At 37.4% G+C, this 25,338-nt stretch overlaps 2 protein-coding genes and 1 pseudogene across 8 annotated transcripts; 1 reads left to right on the plus strand and 2 right to left on the minus strand.

The window, feature by feature from the left end:
- Positions 1-7,566: 7,566 nt before the first annotated feature.
- LOC112186771 lies at positions 7,567-11,326 on the minus strand. 6 transcript variants are annotated; one of them, XM_024325281.2, is made up of 10 exons: positions 10,917-11,326; positions 10,752-10,852; positions 10,229-10,351; positions 9,997-10,064; positions 9,716-9,869; positions 9,547-9,627; positions 8,874-8,946; positions 8,676-8,738; positions 8,005-8,066; positions 7,567-7,873 (listed from the first exon to the last, which is right to left on the minus strand). In XM_024325281.2, exons 1-7 carry the CDS (start codon positions 11,233-11,235, stop codon positions 8,914-8,916), a joined length of 879 nt encoding a protein of 292 aa, XP_024181049.1. In that variant the 5' UTR covers positions 11,236-11,326; the 3' UTR covers positions 7,567-7,873; positions 8,005-8,066; positions 8,676-8,738; positions 8,874-8,913. The 6 variants fall into 6 exon arrangements, with proteins under 6 accessions (XP_024181049.1, XP_024181053.1, XP_040369634.1 ...); XM_024325285.2 differs by having other exon boundaries at positions 8,874-9,001; XM_040513700.1 differs by lacking the exon at positions 9,547-9,627.
- A 5,622-nt stretch (positions 11,327-16,948) lies between these two features.
- On the minus strand, positions 16,949-19,722 carry LOC112186772 (60S ribosomal protein L7-1). Of its 2 annotated transcripts, none has more exons than XM_024325288.2 (6): positions 19,566-19,722; positions 19,242-19,444; positions 18,834-18,931; positions 18,603-18,740; positions 17,532-17,634; positions 16,949-17,424 (listed from the first exon to the last, which is right to left on the minus strand). In XM_024325288.2, exons 2-6 carry the CDS (start codon positions 19,425-19,427, stop codon positions 17,209-17,211), a joined length of 741 nt encoding a protein of 246 aa, XP_024181056.1. In that variant the 5' UTR covers positions 19,428-19,444; positions 19,566-19,722; the 3' UTR covers positions 16,949-17,208. The 2 variants fall into 2 exon arrangements, with proteins under 2 accessions (XP_024181056.1, XP_040371031.1); XM_040515097.1 differs by having other exon boundaries at positions 19,242-19,441; positions 19,566-19,702.
- A 1,209-nt stretch (positions 19,723-20,931) lies between these two features.
- LOC112186773 lies at positions 20,932-24,566 on the plus strand (annotated as a pseudogene).
- Positions 24,567-25,338: the final 772 nt, after the last annotated feature.

Here is a 25,338-nt window from a genome sequence, read left to right on the forward strand (position 1 = left end):
AAAATCAATATTATAACGTTTGATAGAAATTAGATAACAAAAGTCCATGACAAAAGAACATACCTACTCAAATTTGATGCTGCACTCTTGAATAGAACTAAAAATATTTAATTATTGAATCCATATCATAATTCTCAGCCAACTCTTTTTCTGAACTAATTTATCTAAAAAAACAATCTTTTTATGCGAGTTTGCCTTTTAAAGCAGAATAGAAAAGAGTTCATTATATATAAGTGCATATTTGAATGTTTTTTTAGTCATAAGGCCACCAACTAATTTTTTCCCTCATAAGACCACTAGATTAAAAATAGTGTTATATTTTGGATATAAAAACCAACATATTTACATAAATGCCAGTAGAGTAAAAAGTCAACAACCATTCTCTCTTTTCTCTCCGGCGAGGTCTCCGGTCAACTTCGGCTGACCTCCGACCAACTTTCGACCGGACTCCGGCCGACCTCCAGCGAGTCTCATGCAAACTCCGGCAACCACAAAAACTACTGTCACTAACACCAAAAGCTACTATGGCTAGCAACAAAAACTACTCTGATGAGATTTCCGGTAACCTCCGGTGAGGTCACAAAAGCTACTATCACTAGCAATAAAAGCTACTATCACCAGCAACAAAAGCTACGCTGGTGAGATTTCCGGTGAGGTCACAAAAGCTATTATCACCAGCAACAAAAGCTACGTTGGTAAGATTTCCGGCAAGGTCACAAAAACTACTATACCAGCAACAAGAGCTACTGTCACAAACAAAAGCTACGTTGGTGAGATTTCCAACGAGGTCACAAAAGTTACTATCACCAGCAACAAAAGTTATTGTCACCGACACAAAAAGGTACTTTCACCAACAACAAAACCAATTGATTATCCATGTTGATAGTGTAACACAAATCTCAAACAACAAATGTTAGAGATATGAAATCACAACGTAAAGAAAACTGAATTTCATACAAAATCCTAATTTTCCAATTTGATAAACTATTGACATAAAAAAAAAACTTAAAATCAATCAAAATGAAAATAGAAAAGCTACTGACATCAACTTGAAAAGATACTAACATAGGTACAGAAAGCTACAATCACTATGATAGAAAACCACTATAATAGTTACAAAGAGGTACTGATTTGAAAGCAAAAGCTATTGATATTAGCTTGAAAATATACTAACATAGACACATAAAGCTACTATCACTATATTGAAAAGCCACTAGAACAATTACACGGAGCTGCTAACTTGAAATAATGAAAATGAAATAGAAGCTACTAACATAGACATAGAAATATACTATCACTATGTTGAAAAGCCTCTATAACAGTTATAGAGAGTTACTAATTGCAACAAATTACATACAAGAAATGGTTCATTATTCATCAATCAAAATACATCACAACACAAGCAATACCAAGACTTCATATGCCCCTCCCCGATTAGAAGAAGCAATTAAAAGCTGTGCAAAACACTAACAAAAAGAAAAGAAAAAGGTCTATACAAAACAAAAGCTCTGCAATTGCAATGACAGCAAAAATCAAAGACAAAATCAGAATGGTGGCCATTTGACTCCGTCTCCTTCACAACAAAATAATAAAAAACAGTGATAGAGGACCTTAGAATCCATCATTGGATTAAACTTTTCATAGTTATAGACATTAGAATCCCTCATTTCCAAGATACGTAATGCTCAATAGTTCAAGATCATATAATGAGGCTGAGACTTGGACGTCATAGATCTTGATTCAATTCATTAAATCCAGATAAACTAACTAAACCAAATCCAATGACAATTACGAATGGAATTGAAAGGCTTATCACCTTTCTTGGCTGGTGGTGTCCCAAATCTGGGCCTTGACGATCTTATCATTGACGTGGATGCTCCGAGTGGCAAACTCGACGCTGATGGTGGATATAGACTTGAGGTTGAACTCGTTGCAAAATGAACCTGGACAAGAGGTTGGATTTGCCGACGCCAGAATCACCGTTGAAGACGAACTTGAAGAGGTAGTCGTAGTCGCTGTCAGACCTATAGGCCATCTGGAAAAGCGGGAGAGACTTTTTGGTTGGGATTTTCGATTGAGGATGAAGAAGCCGAGGGCCCTATCGTTGTCACCAGATGTAGGTGAGGTGGAGGAAGAGGCGATATTGGTGGTGGAAGCCCTCATCAAAGTGCCAGAGACTGTGATGACATTGTTGTGTAGATCGCGTCGTTCAAGTCGTTACCGGCGATTGTGAGGTACGCAACGGCATCGTTTCGGTTACGACTTGCCTCTAAGTCATCTCCGGCGAGCTTGTGAGGTCTGCAATGACATTGATTTGGTTTGTGAGGAATAGTCACGCCATGCTTCCAGGTCGTCGCTGATGTCCTCGTGAGGTCTGCAACAACTTCTTGATGTGAGAGAGAGAGAGAGAGAGAGAGAGAGTGTCAGGACCCACCCCGGAATTACCCTCCTAACTCCTAGGTGGACCTGCGGGACCCACTTTTCGAGAAAATTCGACAGAACCTCCCCTAAAAATGGGCAACCCTAAACCTGCTGAAAACACTCCTCAATATAATTTAAGTTCTACGCTTGAAGCCGCCCTGCTTCCTAGCAACAATCCAAAAATTCTCCAAATAAAAACATCGAACTTCACAACCAAAACATCTTAAACAAATACAACCCAGCAACTTAATCGTTCAACAACCTCCCAAAATAAACCACTCTCTTACACACATAATTATACAAATGTATAAATCCACTCTGAACAAGTATTCAGAGCAATCTAAGGAACAGACCCGGAATATAATACAATAAGTAGGTTAATCAATAACCTATTGAGAATGGATGACAAAGGTGGTACTAGCCTCCGCTCCTATGCCGGTCCGCAGCACTGTGATCTGGGCAATTTAAACCAAATGGCCCAGGGGGAAAGTACATAAAAACGTTAGAGTGAGTGGACAAAATAAATAAGTATCAATAAAGATAAATTTATACTTTCCCACAAGTTTACAATATAAAGTCTCGATGCATGCAACGTTTATAAAACGTATTTCTTTAAGTTCACAACTCGTGCAAAACATTCCAGCCCCGCTGGATAAAATAAACCGGACTAGCCCCGCTAGTCAAATCATAATAAAAGATGGGGAAGGACTTTCACCATACGAAAGAAGGGAGCCTTATTGGCTCGGGTCGGAGTGTCCCACACTCTAGAGCATCCCATGCTCTTCTCTACTCGCCTACGAACACATAGTAAGTAGGGAGGAGTACTAATAGGCTAGCCAGTAATATAATATATATATAACGACCCTGGGTATGGCGGTTTAAAAACCGATAAATCTTTAAAGCTTCCCCATGTCCCACATATAAAGAAACTACGGGTACGATTCCCAACCGTACTCTGATTTTTCGTAAAAAGCCGTATAAATTAACAGCGTGTCCCACACGCTAAAGAAATAAATAAATCATCAATGAGGCATTCCCAATGCCAAAATCGTAATCAATAAATAAACATGGAGATTTATTCCAACTAAACTCCATTTAAAAATAAAGTCTCAAATATAAATTCAAATCCGAGCATAATAACTTTATAACCAAATTCTCAACCGATATAAATCATAATCACTTCATGGAAAATAATATTTAGAAGTAATTCCATAAGATAAATCACAATTATCTTTATATGCTCGGAAAAATACGTTAATAAAATAAATCAAGCTTTAATAAATAAATGCATGCATCACTTATTTAAAACAAACGTCCACTCACAAAGTACGGCTAAGCCTGCCGTCGATCCAAACCCTCCTCGAGGAAATCCTCCTCACGTCCTGTACAATATAACGTTCGTAACTTTAATTTCGGGATGGAAAACTAAATTGGATTAATTAAAATCAACCCTAATATCAACTTTAATTGCCCAATTTCTCCCAATCTTCTTCAATAATATTATCTCCTTAATATATAGGCTCAAAGGCCAAACCGAGGAAATCCGATGGATGGATTCCTCATAATTCGTTTAATAATTTCTCCATTCTTTGAATAAACACCAATATTCATATCCAATTCACCTCCAAATCCATATCCAAGCTTCGATTAATCAACTAGACGTAAAAAGGATTAATTACAGTAACAACAAGTCGAAATTTCCGGCCAAAACGCCAACTCACGCCCCACCTACAGTGGCGGTGCGTGGGTTTCACGTGCCGGTGCCAACCTCCACCTCCGGCCACCAAATTTCAGGTGCAACACCTACTCAACACACTGATTCCACTTCATACCTACAACATTTACAAATAACAACTACAAACAGTCGAAATCGATCCAAGAACACAAACCCAGAAAATTCAATAACCCTAATTCGTTCCGGCCTCTACACTTCAAATCGTGTTACAAGACCATAGGGGAAATAATCAGTGGTAAAAACCAAACCTTCGACAGAAAGATGGGGACCGGAGGTGGCCGTAATCACCGGGAATCGGCAAAAGTATCAAACTGCAGCCGGAGGAGGTTTTTGCTTCGATCGGCGTTTTCCGGCCAAATCGTCCCAAACCCCGGTTGCTAGGGTGCCCGGAGGGAGGAGGCGCTCCTCTGGTGACCGGTGGCACGCCGGTTGGTGGCCGGAATTTGATGGAAGAAGAAAAATGGCCGAACCGGAGGAAGAGAGATCGGGGGAGAGGAGAGAGAAAGAGTTGGGGTGGTTTCCGGAAATGGAAACCTACCCGGGTAAATTTCCTTTTTTTTATCAAAAGTTACCATGAACAGTAACTTTACAATTTTGGCCATAACTCTCGCATACGAAGTCCGATTTTTACGAACCACATATGCACGTGCTCGGTTTCACGTCCCCTACAACTTTCACGAAGAACATTTTCTCAAATTTTGACCCGAATAAAAAGTCAACTTTTAGGGCCACTAAAACATCCAAAAAGGTTCAAAATTGAAAATATTTAACAATTCACCGTCCAACACGAAAGTAACTTGTAAATTCTAGGTTCGGGACGCAACAGAGAGAGAGAGAAAGTGAGAGGTCAGAAATTGTGGAAGGGCACAATTCTCATAGACAAAATATTTTGAAGATAGAAGTGGCCTTATATGTATAAAAAAATTTAGGTGGCCTTATGGCTAATTAAAGTTTCAAAATGATACTTACATGTAATTTTCTAAACAGAAACAGAAAATAAAATGACAAAAAAAAAACATATATATGACCAAAAAAATACTTCAAGTAAAGAAATAACATATATATGACCAAAAAAAATAAATTAACATATGGGCCAAGTTTAAAAATTTAGGGTGCGCTACTTTTTAATATTTAAATTTTAAAACTAAAATTAATCTACAAATGAATGTTTTTTCAAAAATTCCTCACTGGAACCCGTATATGTTAAAGACAACTTTGAATGCAATAGATTCATAGACACGCAGTGAGTTCTATGCAGAAAACATATCTTTAAGGGTGTGTTTGGATGAGAAAATTATAAAATCCGTAGGGCATTTATATGATGGAAACTTTAACTCCATCAATCTAAAATTCCATCAATTGCAATTTCTATTGTTTGGTTGTATCTATTTAGGATTTAAAATGTATAATAAATTAAGAAAGTTTAAAACAAATAAAAAAATAAAATAGAAAAAAGTCTTGTTTTGGAAATAAAAATTGAATACTGCAAAGGAATTTGTAAATGACACATATTTTGGTGGAAATTGAAGTGCTGAATTTAAATAATGAATTCCTTCATTTTTTTTTCCACATAGAAATTTAAAATTTCTAATCTAATAATGCAAAACGAGGGAATTGACTCTTAGGAATTATGAAATCCTCACTTTCAATTAAATTCCATCATTTTTTCCCTTATCCAAACACACTCTAATGGATTGGATGGCATCCTCTATGACATGTATCTGACTTGCAAAACTACAAAGGAACTATGGGAGTCATTGAAGAAGAAGTATTTGTCATAAGTTGCAAGTGCAGGCAAGTTCATCATGAGCAAGTTTATAAATTATAGGATGGTGGATCACAAGTTGGTTCTTACCCAAGTTGAAGAATTGCAGTTATAATTCATGAGTTTCACATTGAAGGCATGAACATGAAAAGTTTCAAGTAGGTGCAAGCATAGGAAAGCTTCCTCCATCCTAGAAAGATTTCAAGGAAACCTTGAAGCACTTGACCGAAGAATTGTTGGTGAAAAAACTGGTTTTGAAGCTTTGAGTTGAAGAAGGAAATATGTTAGCCAAATAGCCACACTCAAGTATAAGGGCCAAGTTATAATTTAAGGATTATGAGTAGGGGATATCGTACCTAAGGGATTGGAAAACCCACTCTAGCTAGAGCAAACCTAAAGGGTGCTAGATGAATATGCAAATGTACAAATCACAAACAAGTGAACCAAAATTCATGGTGAATATATGCAAGATAGTGTAGTGGTTTGTTTTTGGTTTTGGAGATGATTTGATTCGGAAATACTAAATGAATACTTGAAATGTAAACTAGGCTAAGCTAAAAAGTTGTAATGAAATGGACGGGAGTTAGCACTTAAGGTTTTCACCTCCAACCTTTAATTCCTGCAAACAATGATGTTTCTATAGTGAATGATGATGCCATTTTAACTCCGAGGGTCGAATCCTATTTCCCTAACTTCCCTCACAAGCTAGCCAAAGAATTCAGGTCTTCTCAACACAAGATTAGCATAAGGCGTCAGCAACAAAGCAACACACTGTTGCGGCACTATGCCAATAATAGCTTCAGACGACAGATGATATCTGTCGTCTGATATGCAAATTATATGTAGTCTATCCAGCTGTCATCTCTTATGGCATCAGACGACAGATATCCTCTGTCGTCTGTTCTCACTCAGACTACAGAAGTTTCGTAAGGCTCTGTCGTCTGAACAACCCAACTTTGAAGGATTTGGAACTTTCTGTAGTTATTAATCACATACAACGACATATTAATGTTGTTGAAATGAGGTACAAACTACAGTTTTAATAAAACCTCTGTCGTCTGAAAACAAATAAGAACACATATATATGTTGTCTGACGTTACCAATATGCTCATCTGTCGTCTAAATAGTTGTAAGACTTCATTTTTATGTCGTCTGTTTTGTATTCTAACCACAGTTTTAAGTTTTTATGTTGTCTGATAGAAAATAAAACTTCGCATTTCTGTTGTTTGATAATCAATTGAACTTCAGTTTTATGTTGTCTGATAGAAAATATGCTCATCTGTCGTCTAAATAGTTGTAAGACTTCATTTTTATGTCGTCTGTTTTGTATTCTAACCACAGTTTTAAGTTTTTATGTTGTCTGATAGAAAATAAAACTTCGCATTTCTGTTGTTTGATAATCAATTGAACTTCAGTTTTATGTTGTCTGATAGAAAATATGCTCATCTGTCGTCTAAATAGTTGTAGGACTTTATTTTTATGTCGTCTGTTTTGTATTCCAACTACAGTTTTAAGTTTTTGTTGTCTGATAGAAAATAAAACTTCGCATTTCTGTTGTTTGATAATCAATTGAACTTCAGTTTTATGTTGTCTGATAGAAAATAAAACTTCGCGTTTCTGTACAGTAGTCATCAAAAAGGTAGATTAATTATAAGATCAATTCCTCATTGCATAAATTAACCCACCAAAGTACATTGCATAAATTAACCCACCAAAGTACATTTCCAAAGTACATTTCCATCAGTAGCATAAATTGGATATCAGTACGCACTGCAGTAAAGAATAACCCTACATCTCCAATCAATATTCAACATTGTGGGTGACAGTTGTAGGCTTGAAACTCCTGGCAACAGAGAGAAGTGGCATAAGTCCTTGTTGTGGAGCTACTTGATTCTGATTACTCATTTGAGGGAAATTGTACTGTGGGGGAGCAGTAGATGAAGGACTTGTACTGAACCAAAAAAGAACAAAGGTAAAACAAGTATTAAAGAGAAAAGACACAGACGCAGAATGTTACTAAAATTACTGCTAAAAGTTGAGCAAGAAAATAAAAAGGAATGAGATGAAGTGAAAATGTGATACCTGTGTACATCTCCTTCCCTAAAATGTGCATTCACGGCTTCATTGAGATCGCCTCCATGTTCCTGTTGACAAGCAAAAGCATACCAGAACAACTCAGAAACTTAGTAACAAAGAAGTTACGTATAGAGGAAAGTACAATTCAATGTACACAGTGTAGAACATTAGGGTTTCATTCAGAGTACATATACATCCTGATTTTCATTCAAGGAATCCAAATGAACTAGTCTACCTCATCAGCTTAGCTCCCAACCTTACAACCAAGTCACACCAGAAGCCTTGGTGATATGACTTGGTCTAACCCAATGGTAAAGTCTAATAGACAAAAATCAAAACACGCCACTGATGTGTGCATACTTCTACATGATGAAATCAAATTCCATTTAAGTTCAACCTCTAAAGTTGCCCAAACAAATTCTTAATACAGCCGACATATATTTTAACTTCTTCTTCAGAAACTAAAAATGATGATACAAAAAACTAGAGTAGCAAGCAGCTGCAAACATAGTTACTATTTTTTTTCACACTTGAGCTGTCAAGAAATCACTCAAATCAGTAAGACAATAATAGGAAGACAGTAAGCAAATATTCATACAACTCTTCTCAGTTACCAATCATTCATTATTCATAGTATCATACACAAGAACTGAATACCCAGAAAGGCAGCAACTTACCAAGCTTGAAGAATTCGAAATCGAACCAGAAATCGAACCAAACTTGAGGACGTCTATGCTTTGCTGCAAATTGAACACATGAAATTGAAAACCCAGAAAGCAAGAGACCGATTGATTGAAGAATGAAGCTTGAAGAGTGAAAAAAATAAACCAGCTTGTAAGGAAACCTGGAACATGTGATTGATATAACTGGCTTACCCCTTACGAACATGTGCTTGGTTGATCATCTTTATTGCCATCATGTGATTGATATAACAGTTTTCCCTTTAAACTTGTGAGTGGTAGCATCATTGCAAACACCAACAAGCAAATAGGTGTTAGGAAACCTGAATTCAGAATTTCGACTTATAAGCAAAATGCAAACAAGGATGCCACATGGTATCAATTTCAAACATAGACATAGCAAGCACCCCATAAGGATATAGAATATCACATACAACAGCAAATCGCAAAAACAAGAGCAAAAGTAACAAACCAAACAAAACTTAATCCCTGCTTTTTTTCTCTCTACTCTGCTTGTAGTCCGATATAATGCCTACAAACAGTATCTTACATGTTTCACCCTCAGAACCATCCCTATAATCTTACAAAAATAGCTTCAATGTTGTTAAAAATCTAGAAATTCATACGTAATATAAAAGCAATTCTGAAGTGTGAGAAATTGATTGCGAAAAATTAAAAACACATAAGGAGCACTAGCTCCAAACCCAGCAGAGCAAAACCCATCTGCCCCAACCCAGAATCAAGAAGGAAAGAGAAAAACAAAATGATAATCACAAGGGCTTTATGTGAATACGGAGTTAAGAGTTCTTTTACATATTCCTGAACAGCATTTCATTTTCTAAACACGAACAGAGTTGTCCAAACTCACTGTGAACAGTGTCAATGAGTACTCTCCAGCTCCACTAATTATGACTGGAAGCATATGGCGTAAAACCAGAAGAACCATAAACTGAAAATAATCAAATATGTAAATGTATGCTGTACATTAAAATTAGTAAAAAAGAAACAGCTATGAGAGAGAGAGAGAGAGGTGTTACAGTTATAGCAACTATACGGCAGCATAGCAAGCTTCTTGAAGAGGGAGCTGAATATTCATCATCAAGGTCGTTATTCATGTACTCAAGATCAGTAGTAACCATTGCTAGGAATCCAGGATTCTGCAAGTCTCTTCTAGAAATCTCCCAATTCCCCCTAAGATCACAATACCATATTGAAATAAAAAGAAATGCTTCTCAATTAGTTAATTCCAGAAGGACCTGTCTGTTATTGCAGCAAAATAGAAAACCTTGAAAATACGGAGAAATAAGTTGAAAGATACCGGAAGTTCATTAGAATACCACCGTAATGAAATAGAGGAGGTGGTGCCGTATAATTTGGCTTGAATTGCTGCGATTTCACATTCAAGCAAAAATAAAATTCACACTGAGTCAATAGTCAATTCATCTATTATTACCAGAGTCTTGATAAGTTCAAACTGAAAACCAGTATTCACCACCATATGAATATTGCCTGAGAAGATGATAAAAATAGATACATATGAGTCAACTGACCTCAGATTCAACCTTCCTTTTGTCTACATAGAAGAAAGCTGAGTTCAGAGTAACTATCGCAAAGGCATGAACAACTGGACCGTAATCAACATCAGTCCCACGAATATTATACAAGCAGCAAACCTGCAGAGTCATGGCAAAATCAAAACCATATCTCTGTATCCTATGATGAAGTGATTAAAGTTATACAAAACAGAAACAAAGTAAACACACAGAAACAAAGTAAATATATTAATGTATTTACACAGAGGACACACAGGACACACACACACAGGACATAATGTATATATTAAGATAGCAACTTTCAAAAACTTACCTTGCACAGCAACTACCTGAGAGAAATTCACACTATCAAACACAGCAAGAATTCAAGATATCGAATCGAATTCAAGATACCCATTCCACCAAGTCAATACAATGAAAAACTTCAGTGCTATGCGCCATAAGAACTGTATAAATTAATCACAAAATTACTTCCGATTCTCAATTTTAAAGCAAACCAGCAAAGCTTTAAATAAAATACCAGTAAATTAATTTGAAGGTCAAGTCGGAAATGCAAGCCACCACGGGTTCTGATATCTCCATGCCCCTTCTCTTCGCTGCTTGGAGAACTATAATTGAAAACTGAGAAAAAAACCAGAAACGAAATCAAAAGCCGTCGAATTAATGAGTGTGAAGATTTTAGTACCTTCGGCATCAGCGATAGAGATGGTGGAGAGCTGAATCGATCTCTGAGAACCTCGCTCACTGGGTCGTCTTCTTTTCTCTCCATTTTCCTCTCTTTTTTCTGATTCTCTTCTTCTCGGACCTCGACTCGGTTTCACCGTCGGATCCTGATTCTCGTCGCTTACTGCGTCGGGCGCGTTTCCTCTCCCGCCACTCCGCCTTCTGTTGGACGAGAAGCACCAGCTTGCGGCCGGAGAGAGCTTGCCCGCAGAGGCGATGGCGCCGGTGAGGGGACGGAGGTGGTTAATGAGGGAGAGACAGTAGCCATGGAAATAGAGCATGAGAGGAAGGAGGCAAGAGTGAGAGAGAATGAGCTCAGGTCAGAGAGCGTGGAGGGAAGTGAGAGTTAGGGTTCGAGTGAAAAAATAACAAGTATGGGGGGAATGAAATTTTTAGTCCCCGCGTTTCTCAAAAGTTTCAAACTTAGTCCCTCGCGTTTTTTCAAAATTTTTGAACAAGACTTTACACATCAGTTAATTTAACGACTGATGTTTATAATCACAACAGAAATCGATTTTTCACAAAGTGATGTTAGCATGTATTTTTTACATCGCGTGCAATTCCGACCGATTTAATAGTGGTGATGTCTTACGCCATAATTCTAGTAGTGAAAGATGAAAAAACTGAAATAGCCAAGGGAGGGATCGAATACTTTAGATTAGCAAATTAGCTATCAGTTTCCCGTTTACTCAGACTACATATGAATGTAGTCCTAATTTTCCACTTGTTTCCCATTTACTCAGACGACATATGAATGTTGTCCTAAATTTCCACTTTTTCATGCAAATTTATTGGTTCTTTCAGACGACAGATATCTGTCGTCTGAATTTTCTAACTTACTAAAAAGTGAAATAGTATGGATTCTCATGCTATTCAGACTACAGAATTAATTTATATGTCGTCTAAAGAAGTTTAAAAGATTCAGACGACAGAAAACAAAAATTCTGTCGTCTGAAATGTGTCGTCTGAAGGCATTATTGGCATAGTGCGGCATCCCCAATTCATTCAAAATCCCAATATTTGGCAACACATTCTTAGACAAATCTTGCAAGAAGATTCTCGAATTGTGCCTCAAAATATTGAGGACCCCTGACATCGGAGACCACGATTCCCTTGACGAAGTTAAAATGGCCATGTTAGACACTTGAGACTAAGTGAACCCCAGATTACTACACACAACAGTGAGGTTAATTCTATGCATTGCTGCTTACAAAAATTTGAAATTACATCAGATGGATGTTAAAAATGCATTTCTGCATGGATTACTAAATGAGGAAGTATATATGACTCAACCTGGTGGCTTTGTTGATCCAAATATGCCAACCAACTTTGTGTGCAAGCTGAATAATCTTTGTATGGCCTAAAGCAGGCCCCTAGAGCATGGAATGAAAGATTCACCAACTATCTACCTACTATTGGTTTTACCTATTCATATGTTGATCCAAGTCTGTTTGTCAAGCAATACAAAAAGTCTCAAGTACTGGCAACTGTGAAGATCTTATTCAAACAGTTAAAGTTGCTCTTCAAGAAGAATTTGATATGAAGGATCTGGGATTACTAGACTTCTTCCTTGGCATAGAGATAAAATACTTGCAGGATGGTATCTTTGTATCACAGCACAAGTATGCAAAGGACCTGACTTGTGTGCAAAGGACTTGCTACACAAGTCAGGTCTTGCAGACTGTCAGACTCATTACACACCATGCAAATCTAGTCTTAAGCTTCTAAAGGACACTAGAACAGCTTTACAGTCTCATGACATCTTGCAGTTTAGAAGCATTGTTGGCTGTCTTCAGTATCTTACCTTTACAAGACCTGATATTGCTTTTGCTGTTAACTCAGTCTGTCAATTTCTTCATTGTCCAATTGATGTGCATCTTACTATAGCAAGAAGAATCTTGAGATATGTTAAAAGTACTATCACTCATGGCATTAAGTACAGTAGAGGAAATTCCAGTGAATTGCCTCAACTTGAAGCCTTTTGTGATGCTGATTGGGATGGTGATCCCAATGACAGAAAATTCACCACAGGGTTTATGCTTCTACTATATGGATCACCAATCTCTTGGTGTAGCAAGAAACAAACAGCAGTCTCCAGGTCCTCCACAGGAGCATGGCAGACACCACTTTCGAGATCTTATGGCTCACTCATCTCTTGCATGACCTACATGTGGTACTTGCAGATGTTCCCATTCTTCACTGTGATAATATTTCTGCTATTGCTCTTGCTATAAATCCTGTCTATCATTCCAAACTGAAGCATATTGAAGTTGATGTTCACTTCACTAGAAATCAAGTCAAGGCAGGGTCTCTCAAGCTTCAGTTTGTCACCTCACATGATCAACTTGCAGATTTGTTTACTAAGGGACTTTGCTCACCCTAGCACAACTATCTCTGTAGCAGCTTGATGTTGCTTTCTCACCATCAAGCTGAGGAGGGCTGTTAGGGTTATAAAAGTCAATTCCTATGTAATCAATTAAGCTCGATGATTTGCTAATTAGCTTGTTAATTAGGTAACTAATTTCTGTTAAGCATGCACAGTTAGTTAGGTCTTGTGCTATTGATTTGTGACATGTGTCACTCATCCAGTATATTACCTCTAACTATATATAGTCTCTCCTCCTGTACATTTTCTAGGGCTGGGACATGTCGGGTTCTCGACCGCCGTTAGCCGGAACCGGCACAGAACCGATGTACTAAACTTTGGATCTGTTTGAAGGATACCAGTCTCTAGAACCGAGCAAAACCCGAACCGATAAAAATCGGTTCCATTTTTGGTTCTTCAGTTCTATTGTCTGTCTGAATCGGTGAATCCAATCTTGATCGATCTCAAATCAGTAGCTTCGAAGAAGAAGAGAAGACTCGAGACCAGTAGCTACAAAGAATAAGAAAGAATATCCTTGTCTTTCACTTGGAGATACCCAAAGATTTAAGAGACGAAGAGGAGCAGGAGCTTGAGATTGCGAACATCATCGAAGACAAAATCACCATTGCCATTCTCGATGGCTGTTATTGCAGAGAAACAGAGACGAAAATTCAAAGCTAAGAAATGGAAAGCAAATTGGAATTGGATTTTGGTTAGCTTGGTGCATAAGAGAAACTAATGAGATAGTGTCGACCGCCAAATTTGGTAGAGAATGGAGCTTGTTATGTTTGTGAATTTGGGTATTCTTCGACATCTGTGAGCTTGGTGGAGTGGGAGGATGAGTTTGAACTGTTAAAGAAGAAAGTGTGGCAGAGATGGAAGGAACTCAAGGAAGGTACATGTGGGCAAAAATTAAAGAAGAAAGTAGGTATGTGTGTCAGAGAAAGAGATGTATGTTAAAGAAATCATAGCACATGGGCTCATCAAAGGATAACAATATAGGGAGCCCACTTAAAAACTGACACCAAACAAAGAAAAATTATACAATATATTAGAAACCAACTCGGTTCGGGTAAAGACGAAAATTAAATATGAGAACCGAAACCGAACCGATAGCTCTCAACCGAACCGAAGCAAAACAACTAAATTAAGAGATAAAACAGACCCGAACCGACCAGTTAGGATCGGTTTGGACTGGTTCCTCAGTTTTTCGGGTCTAAAGTCTCAGCCCTAACATTTTCTCATTCATTTAGTCAATTAAGTCGTTGTTATTCTCAGATTCTCTTTGGAACTTTCTTCTTCTTCTTCAAGCTTTCATGGCAGCTTTCACATAGAATAGTCGACTACTCTTGTTAAATACCTGATTGATGAAAAATGGCATGAAGAAGTAATTTCACTGTAACAGGACATGGCAAATTAGAACTAACACTAACGAAAGAAAAAGAAAAATGTGAATTGAAGGCTGAGAAAAATGATTGAGAAACCTCTTTTTTTGTGTTAGCATTTAGAAAGCTCCTCCGGAGATCAATAGCCTAGTGCTGTCACCTTTTCTTCGGTACACATCCAACAATTGAGGCACTTGGTCAAGATATTGATTTACAAACCTATACAAGTACTTTTCTGGAGTCGAAATGACAGTAGACAAACTCAACTTCTCATCTTTTACCAATCCTTTCAAAAACAAAACTATAACAACTAAACACCTTGGGATGATGCTCTTAATCTGTTCCGCCCGCCACCCCATCTTGTTCACTAACAAGCCCATTGCTTGCAATATTTTCTTCTCCGATGTAGCCATGCACAGTGGATGCAACCTGAAGGCATGAACAATATCCATGTCAGACTGTCCCCACCTCCTCAAAGCCGCTTGATTTCGATTCCACGCTCCTCCTTCCCAGAAAATGCCGGCAAAGCAGTCACAGCTCGATTTCCTAGGGTCGAATCCTATTTCTCTAAATCCCTCACAAGTTGGCCGAAGAATTCAGGTCTTCTCAACACAAGATTAGCATAATGCGTCAGCAACAAAGCTACACACTGCTACGACATCCCCAGTTCATTCAAAATTCCAATATTTGGCAACACATTCTTAGACAAATCTTGCAAGAAGATTCTCGAATTGTGCCTCAAAATATTGAGGACCCCTGACATCGGAGACCACACGATTCCCTTGACGAAGTTAAAATGGCCATGTTAGACACTTGAGACTAATCAATATATGGAGATTGTTCGGACCCTTTCCAATTCTCACTAGGGTTTATAGTTTTGGGTGGTCTTGGGTTTTGGTTTTGTTTTTTCGTTGTATTTTTTGAATTGAAAATGGGTGGTTCTAGTTAAACCTCCCCATTTACTATTTAGACCTCCTCTTCAATATTTCTCCCTTAATCTTCCAGTTTTGTCCATTTTTTAATATATTTTATTCTTGTCAACCTCCACACCACTTTTCTGGTTCTGATTATATTCTGCGATTACATCTGCTGCCTTAGCTACATCCTTATAGCCTATTGTTTAATCGTTTGGAGGAAGGACATATAGTACTATATTCCAAGAATCCAAGTTTAGATATTTAAGTCATGCTTTGGGGGTGAAGTTCAATGGGAGTATGATTTTTTTTTTTTAAATTCAATTGCAATGGACTAATGACTAATTGTCTAAACGAAGGGAATTCCTCGAATTTGAGTGGTGGCAGAGATAAAGAGAAAAACTTGGACTAGATCACATACCTCAATAAGAAGCTTGGTTCTTAGGGCTGAAACTTTCAAGAACGGTGCAAACGCAAGGGAAGAGTTATCAGTCACATATATATCAAATTACTAATCAACAATTGGGTGTTGATTATGAATATATAACAGTAGACGTACCAATAATTTGATAGCTAATAAGAAACCCAGGTGAGAGAAAAAGTGAGGGAGAAGAAGATGGAGACAGATTGATTGTGATTTTTCTATTTTTTTTTTATCATTTAATTTTCAACAGGGGTAAATTAGGAATTAAATTTTTACAAAAATTCATAATTGAAAATTTGAACTTGTTGGAACCTCTGTCAACATTTTTGTTATAAAAATGAAAAATGTTTTTGTTCATGGGACGAACATTAAAAAAAAAAAAAAAAGTACGCTAATTGCTCAAATCAGGCAAGTTCAAACAAAGGTCACCCAAGCAACAACTAGTTATGAGGAAGACGGACAAACATAGTCAACACAAGCTTGCAGGATTACAGTTTGATCAGATCTAGAGAGCTTAGGAGACGCCAACTGCAACACAGAGCACCAAATCCCATACATTAGCACCCAAGAACATCTTCCGCCATCAAATCAATCAACAACAATAACCAGATGAATAAGAACGTAGGTAGCCAAACCACAAAACAATCAAAAGGCCAAACCACCAAAAAGGGCAATCAAAGGGGCAAACCACCAAAAAGGGCAATCGATCCCTTGTTGCACCAGCCACAGTCCCCACTTGAAACGAAGCTCCAACAAGCAAAATCGCCGTGGCTGAAGGCATAGGACATTCACATATGCCTTCTGATCCGACTGAACGTCAATACCCAAAGAGAAACAGATTGTAGATAGTTACAATTGTGTATATGGTCTAAACATCATTTTATAATACAGTAGGATGCAGTCATATAGTCACATTGATGGAGGTCGAATCTCTTATCACAAATAGAAATCACATATTTCTAAATCTAATGATACAATGACAGTTTCATGTTGGAGCTTTCACGAATGGCAGCTAAAACAAACTCTTGAATTGGAAAAATGGGCAAGAACATTCAAAATTAACAGCTTTAACTGCATCAAAGTCACCATACAGACATTGTTTCCAGTATAGATAAAGAACAAACGAAAACGTCGGGTCCTTGTTACAATAATAAGATTTTATCTTGCTAATTCATCTTGCTAATCAGATCATTGATTTTATCCTCCCGATTACCAGAGTCTCCACCATCTAGGTAACGTGCTTTTACTCCTTTCAATCCTACTTCTGGCTTGTTGAGTGTAAAGGGCCATAGAAAGCTGGCAGCCTCCTTAAAATATTTACCAGTAGAAGCAATTTCATGCACTATATCTTCTATGCATATGATATTAGACTTCCCCAGTGCCTGCCATATACAACAATGAGGAATATAAGAGAAGGAATCTTAAAACGTAGCAATTAAAAAGAGAAGACTAGGATATTATCCCAATATTGAGAAAGACATTCAAATACCTCTTCAATCAAGTTGTTGTCCGTCAAAGGAACTCTTTGCTTGCCTATCTTTGCATAACCTTTCTTGTAAATCAACTCCTTCACATTCTTAAGGCTAGGATACCTAGGGAAACAAGAAAACTATGATCATTACTATGAAACCATATAATGCAACAAGATGAATTAAATTAGACTAATGAACTTTAATATTGGAATTAGTCTTTGATTAAATTTGGGAGAACCTCAGCTCCATGGTGAATGTTTGTCGACACAAATGTCAACCAAACCATACTATATATACAAAATCTTTGTGCAGCCAAAAGTCAATATTATGCATACAAAAAGTTCTTCACAGCTAAGCATGTATTAAATCCTGTTACCCAACCTTGAACAAAATACTGCAACCAGAAATTGAAGTCTTAGAACAAAGATGCCAAACTAAGGCACGATTATTAGGGAATGCCCAAAAACAAAAAGTAAGGTTCGAAACATAAACAGATCCAAAATACACAAGATATGAGAGTTGAGAACCATATAAGGAAAGATTCAAATTCTCATACAGTTGAATGCTTAAAAAAATCCAGGTAATTTTAAAATACGACTCCATCTTATACTCTTAGAACTGCAAAGTTTATAATTACTATACATTTAGCATAAGAACAAGTCCGCTTCTAGATATAGAGCTTAAAAAGTTTAATAGCAACACAAAGTGCTCATATCTAATACGAAGTCACAAACATGAGCTGAAATTGTTCTCAATCAATCAAAGAGATTAACAGTTTCTTCATCATAGAGTAATAAATGGTAAGTAGGTCCAGAGAACCAACATAACTCAATCATTAGGTGAAAAAAGAGGCACTCCTTATCCTAATGTTACGCTTTTCCCATTATGTGATACCCACAGTAAGTCGATTAATCCCATAAGAGGAAAGGGATCAAACGTAACACGAGCCAGGCTAAGTCATTCCACCAGCATGGCAATCAAGTACTAGACTATTGTAGTGATCATTTCAGAATGAAAATATGCCGATAGATCTTGTATAGGTTCATCCACTTGCAAAAATTAATGTTGTGGATTCACATCGCTCTTACCCATAGGTAACATAAGGCTCCACCCTCTGCAACTTTTCTAACATTGCTTCATCTGCTCTCACGAAAACAGCGTTGAAGATTTTCCTCAAGTTTAGGCTGTATAAGTTCTTCCTAACAGCAGGATGCATGTCATTTTTCCTGGAAAGAAAATATTTAAGAGATCAGAATATAGAGAGTTGAAGACAGAGATATTGACAAACAAAAATGTATAATTTGAGAAAGGAAACCCACCCCTGTATGCGAATGACCAAAAGAAGCTGGGGGTTCGTTGTCTCTAATGCTGGTCTCTTTCTCTTCAACCTGTGTTTCATTTGGACAAGGTCCACCTCCTGAAAAGACAGCAAATATCTCAATCAAGTACTGAATCAGAATATAGGGAAGCCCGTGAAATGAAGTCTCAGATATCAATGAACCTATGGTAACATTATCAAATTGAAAGACACCTAATAGATTACCTAAACGTGTTGTTGAAAGACACCTAATAGATTACCTAACATTATCAAATTGAAAGACATCTACCATATACAAGTCTAATTATCCTGGATTACAAAAGTGTTGTTGTGATTTGAAGCTTTTATGAAATCAAGAATACAGGAGAATAGGAAAGATTAGAGTAGTGAGAAGGGAAGAAAAGGATACCCTGTAGCGAAACTCTTTGACAAAGTCCTCAGGTTTCTTGATAAACTCTTGCTTGTTCTTGTTAAGGCGAAACTTCCTCTGCTCCAATTGCTCCTTCCTCCTCAAAGCCAATTCCTCATTACTTTTCCTCTTCTTCAATATTATCTCCGGCACGGTTGCCAACGGCTGCGCCACCTCTTCACTCATCTCTCCCCTTTCTTTTACTGAGCCACACAAAAACAGTCAAAAACAAAAACAAAAAAAACAAATCCCAATCCTAAGCTTCCGAAACAAACGCGTCAACTGAAACACAAATCAATGGTGAAAGAAGAAGAAGAAAATTACCAGTATGGGATGCTTTGAGTTAGGGTTTAATAAAGAAAGGTAGAGAGCGGCGAATGCTTGAGAGGGTTTTAGGCTTTTTGCGGTTGCGGGTGTATATGGCAACTCGCAATAGACAGACCCCGTTAAACCTCGAATTGTTTTCCTAGGAAAAATACGAATATAACCTTTCAAGAAAAATAAAAGGAAAAAAGAGATGGGCAATTTTATGAAACTCCGAAATTTGGGTCTATTTCTCTTTCTTTCTCTGTTTAATTGGTCAATAGGATCAATTTCATTACTTTCGATTAATTTTTTTTTTTAAGGAAAGAGGACAAGCTGTATTAAGTGAAACTAAAAAGTATATTGGGTGGTGCAAAGTATTGAGAAAAAATGATAAAACATAACAAGACACACTAGCGCATTTATAATTAAAGATAATCAGGATGTGACTTGATGCAGTTAACCGTAACAGTAACCGATGAGATTATCTAGATAATGCGCTCACCAAGAGTTTGAAACTAATCGAGGTTGTCAAAAACTCGAACGTTAGCAAATAAACTCCTCAGATTCAGAACCAATACCCGCACAGTCTTGGATCCAAGATTCGAATTTGGGTGCGACACAAGTCCCAAATTTGAATCCAAATCTAACTCGAATTCAGAGCTAAAACTGCTAAATCATACATGACTAAAGCCCAGGGCCAAGTGGATTTCCTTTAGGCACCTAATCTTTTGGGCCCCTAACTCTAGCATGTCTAGCAATGTTGTGGATACCTGAATAATTGGTCACCCATGCACCAACCCACCTTGAGCCAACCTGTCGACCCGAACCATTGCACCATCGAGCATCACATCGTCTGAAAGAGAACGAATCGAGTTGGGAAGAGCCCACCAAGCAATCTAGAGAAGAGAAGCCCCATATCGAATCGATTTACAAGTTTTTAAATGGGATTCCTCCCAAATTCAGATCTGCTGACCCCCGTCAGAGAAAGCTCAAACACTAAGATTCTAAAGATCTGCTGACCATCGCAGTTTAGATTCTAGGATAAAATTCACATGTGCCAAAATATAAAATTCGGCTAGAACCATTTAAAAAGTTAAAGACAAAATGTCAGCGTTGGGTGTGTTTAGATTTTTTTTTTTTTAATCTCTACTACTATAAATGAAAACGTTATTTTGTTGGTGTCAAATGACTTCACCAGAATTTAAAGTGTCTAAAACACCCTTCTAAAATGTAAAATGAAATAAAAACTAAGATCTCAAAATAAAATTATCTAAAGAGTTATTATTATATAAAAAAAAAAAACATAAGCATGAAATTGGAAAATTACATTGTGTTTTGGTGGACCCACCAGCAAGGAAGGGGCAGTTTTAGTGGGGTGAAATTGGGGGTGCGGTGGTGATGAAGGAAAGGTTGAATTAAGAAACACGCCACGACCACATTTTGCCGTTGATCTGTCTCCATCTCCAAACGAATCCCCAATTTCCAAACCCCCTCTCCAAATTCCATTCTCAATTCTCCAAACAAAACCACCAACAAGAAGAAGAAGGTTCCAGAAGCCTCAAGGAAGTAATCTCCGAAGATCGATCGGCCTCTGTTTTTGGTGTCGGTGGATATGGATGTTCCAAGCTCATGGGACGCGCTTCGCAAACAGGTACTCTTTTCTTCATATCTTTTTTTTTTTTTTTTTTTTGCTTGCTGATCATGTTTAGAATTGAGATCAAAATTGGGACTTGTCTGAATCGATTTTCGGGGATGCGTTAATTCGATAACAATTTTGCAGAACGATTCATGGTTTGAGTATAAGATCAGCTTCTGGATTTGTCTTGATTTGTGTCATTCTGTGTTTCTGATTTGAGCAACAATTCAATTGAAGCAAAAACTTAGTTGACTTTAAACTTGACATAGCGAAAGGATGTTCAAGACTTGTTGTTGATTCATGCTCAATTCACCGTGGATTTAGTATATATGATTATAACACCTGAACACGTTATTCCGTTGGCTCCGAAAGCTTTTAGGATTGTAATCTGGTGCAAGGTGTGAAACCGTTCTTACTTGAAAGAGTTTCTTAAGTTGGTTCTACGCTTCGGGGATTAGTTCCAATTTAGTTTCTTTGGGTTTGCTAAAAGTCTTACCACTGCAATATATGTGGCCTATAAGGTTGCATTAGGAGATTCTAATAATTAATCCTGACAATCAAGAAGAGCTACAACTGAGGCATCTCCTAAAAAGATGCTACACACTTACACAGTTGAAAAACAACGACATCAGCTTCCTCCGGAGCACAATTTTGCATTAATAGAGCATACTTCTCCCATAATGATTATCGGTTATTAGAATATTTCTTAAAGCAGCCTCCCAAATCTAAACAGCTACTTTAATAGGGTTTTTCATAATGCTTCTCCCTGAAAGCCAACATGCTGTCCTCCTATAAAAGCCTTTTATTAAGATCTGACATAAAAAAAAAAACTATAGGATTAGGCGATCAGTAACCATTTCAACTTATATCTTGAAGCTCTCCATCAGTAACTTTAATTTCCAATCTTGCACAGCTTATTGAAAACTGGAGACATCAGATCTGATCATTAAACCATGATACATAGTGATATAATCCTCTAACCAAGCAATGTATTACACAGTTTGAATTTTTTGGTATACACCAAGCATATTCTATGCTAATTGCTTTCCTTTGTTGTCCTTTTCATGCACTCCTGTTCATACCAATTTTTGATACCATAAATGAATATTTTATCTGTCTATAATTTCAGGCTAGGAAACTTGAAGCTCAGTTGGATGAACAGATGAATTCTTATCGTAAGTTTGTCTCTGCAAAGGGTTCTGTCAAATTTGATGCTGCTGATAATGATCTTGAATCTGGGATAGATCGACTATTAAAGCAACTCCAACAAGTAAATTTACAGATGCAAGCATGGGTATCATCAGGAGGATCAGAAATGGTTTCTCATACCTGACTAGACATCAAGAGATTCTTCAAGATCTCACTCAGGTATTCTGGCCTCTTGACTATGCCAACAGGCGAACTTGTATGGCAATTTAATATTTGAACTGTTCTGTGGTTTAGGTGTTCCCCAGATGTTTTGTGTTACTCAAAAGAATTATGCATGAGTGGTATATATTTTATGATCTCTCATACCTCCTTGTAGTTCTGTTTGAAGTTGAGTCAAGACCTGCACATGTTTAGGAAGAAGTTTGAGTTACAAAATTTATTTTTAATTTCTCTTTTACCTTTCTTTCAACTCATTTATTAAATATTTTGACTTACCGCCTTTGTTTTGTTTCAGAAAAAAGTTGAATGATAACTTGAGTCTTTATCATTCTGACTTCAGTGTGAAGTTGAAGTTGAGCAGTTAAAAATGGCTGACCAATTTCACTTTCCAAAGGATAATTCTGACATGTACTTTAGTTTGATATTACTATCCCCTTTTCAACAAAATACCTAGGTTTAGAATCATGCTACATGCTGGTGAAGCAACTTTCACATTTAGTTTCTTCTCATTTTTATCCAGTCTTGTATCATTCTGCACTCTATATCAATTAATCAATCTTAATTAGAATAAGATTGAACCTAGCAGACACTAACTTGCTGTTAGACATGATTGAAGTGCAGGAATTTTATCGTCTCCGCTCCAGCCTTAGAGCTAAGCAGGAGCACGCTTCACTACTTGAGGATTTTAGGGAGTTTGATCGAACAAGAGTTGACTTGGAAGCTGGTGGAGATTCTGCAGGAAACGCTCTCCTGAAAGAACATGCTTCTGTTAGCCGAAGTACAGGACAGGTATGTAATAGAAAAGAAAAAAAAAAGATACATTTTTGTCCTTAAGGTTCGGGTTTGGCTGGTTAAAGGACAAGCAATTTTGGACATGCAGTTTGATTAGCATTCAGGTTTCTCAATATTGAAGTTCCCATATTTGTTGTGGTGATGCAGATGGATACTGTGATCTCTCAAGCTCAAGCAACTCTGGGTGCACTTGTCCTTCAACGTTCAACATTTGGCGGTATTAACTCAAAGCTCAGCAACATTGGCAGCCGCCTCCCAACGGTATAAAACCAGAAGTTCTAGTCATTCACATTGGTCTCGTTCATTCTAAAAACAAACAAAAAATTGAATCAAGTATTTCTGCTTTAGATATGAATTATATAAATAAACAAGAGTTAAGATGCGTGCAATGCGCCAGTGGTCAAAAGTGAACCACCAGTTGAGAAACTACTGAACCAGAACTTATCAAGTGAATCCTGGTGTTTAAGGATTCAGGCTGAAAGTGTCTTGCACATGTTACCCATGATAAACAGTTCCTTACTACTGTTAGAGTCTAGATTTGTCTAAGATCAGAGAGCTCTGATTGTAGGAGATGCCAAGTTCAATACCTTTAATGCCCTTGCCTTCTTGTTGATTTTTGGCATACTTTGCCTATGTGCCTTGTCTCAGGTCCAAAATGTTTGTAAGTATAATATTAATTAATTCTTATGAAAAGCAACAGGATTTATTTAAAGGGTATTGCAAGAAAAGTAAAAAATATAAAATAGGACTGATGCTTAAATAGATATATTATGTTATCTTAGTATGTCTCTACTATTAATGGATAATGTACCATGTCATGACTGCAGGTAAGTCACATCCTTTCTGCAATAAAGCGTAAAAAGTCTATGGATACCATCATTCTTTCACTTGTCGCATCAGTGTGCACATTTCTCATATTTATCTACTGGTTGACAAAGTGAGGCTGCAAGAGGAACTGGTATATGTGGGGATTGTGTAAGTGAGAAAGAGAATTGTTACGATTTTTTTGCTTCAATTTTTCTTTGATGAACCAGTTATTTGTCTCTCAAATGATTAGGTGTATGAAAACAATATCAATCTATGCAGTTATTTCCAGTCTGTTGCTTGTTCAGTCATAGAGTTCAGTTTCAATTTCTACTTTTCAGCAGGATGAAACAACATGCACCCGCTCAATATGCAAGTGAATTGTATTATATATATCAATACATAAAATTTTCTGAAAATTTGGTTTATGTTTTTTTGAGATTAATCATCGTCTAGATTAGGGCCAGCCAAAGATATGGATTTGTGTGGTTTGCGCAAGTGATTGATAAATAATGGGACTGAATTCTGAGGAAGAGTGGTGTTACATATTTGTTTGTTTTATCTTTAATATTATTAGAACTTTACATTGGGATATCCTGTCTGTTCTGCCACCTCGCCCTCCTCCCCTGACATGAACATTAGACCCATATTTCCAACAACCTCCCAAGATTTTACAGTTAATTTCTTACTGGTATTTGGTATGTAGTATTGTGAATGGTGATATCTGAGTACTCTGATTGAAAACTTTTCCCATCAGAACCACCAGAGGTACGGGACTAGAGTGAGGTGGTGATTAAATTGAGTCCGAGGAAGGTACAGTAGTGGTGTGAGGTTGGGGGCATGGGGTGAGCTTTTGGGGTTTTGGGCAGGTGTGCGGTTGGCTATTTCTTCATTTGCTGGTAAGAATTAATGTTTTGGTGGTAAGGATGGAAATGCTAGAAGCTTCAATTGGTGGCTGAGTGGTCTATTTAGAGCCTCAATTTGTTTCTATTGATTCTGTTGATGGCGTGCCTGTTCTTGTTTTTCATGACTTAATATTGTTGGTTGGGAGGGTCCCCTGTTAGTTTTTCCTCCGAAGAGACAAAGATTGGCGGGCCACTTGGAGCTTGAAACAATCCAAGCTGGAGGATGTGAAGCCCTGGATAGTGAAAGCTAGTGCTGGTGTTGGTGCTGAGAAGAAGCCTAGGAAGA

Source organism: Rosa chinensis, chromosome 2 (assembly GCF_002994745.2).
Source record: "Rosa chinensis cultivar Old Blush chromosome 2, RchiOBHm-V2, whole genome shotgun sequence".
Classification (NCBI taxonomy): Eukaryota; Viridiplantae; Streptophyta; class Magnoliopsida; order Rosales; family Rosaceae; genus Rosa; species Rosa chinensis.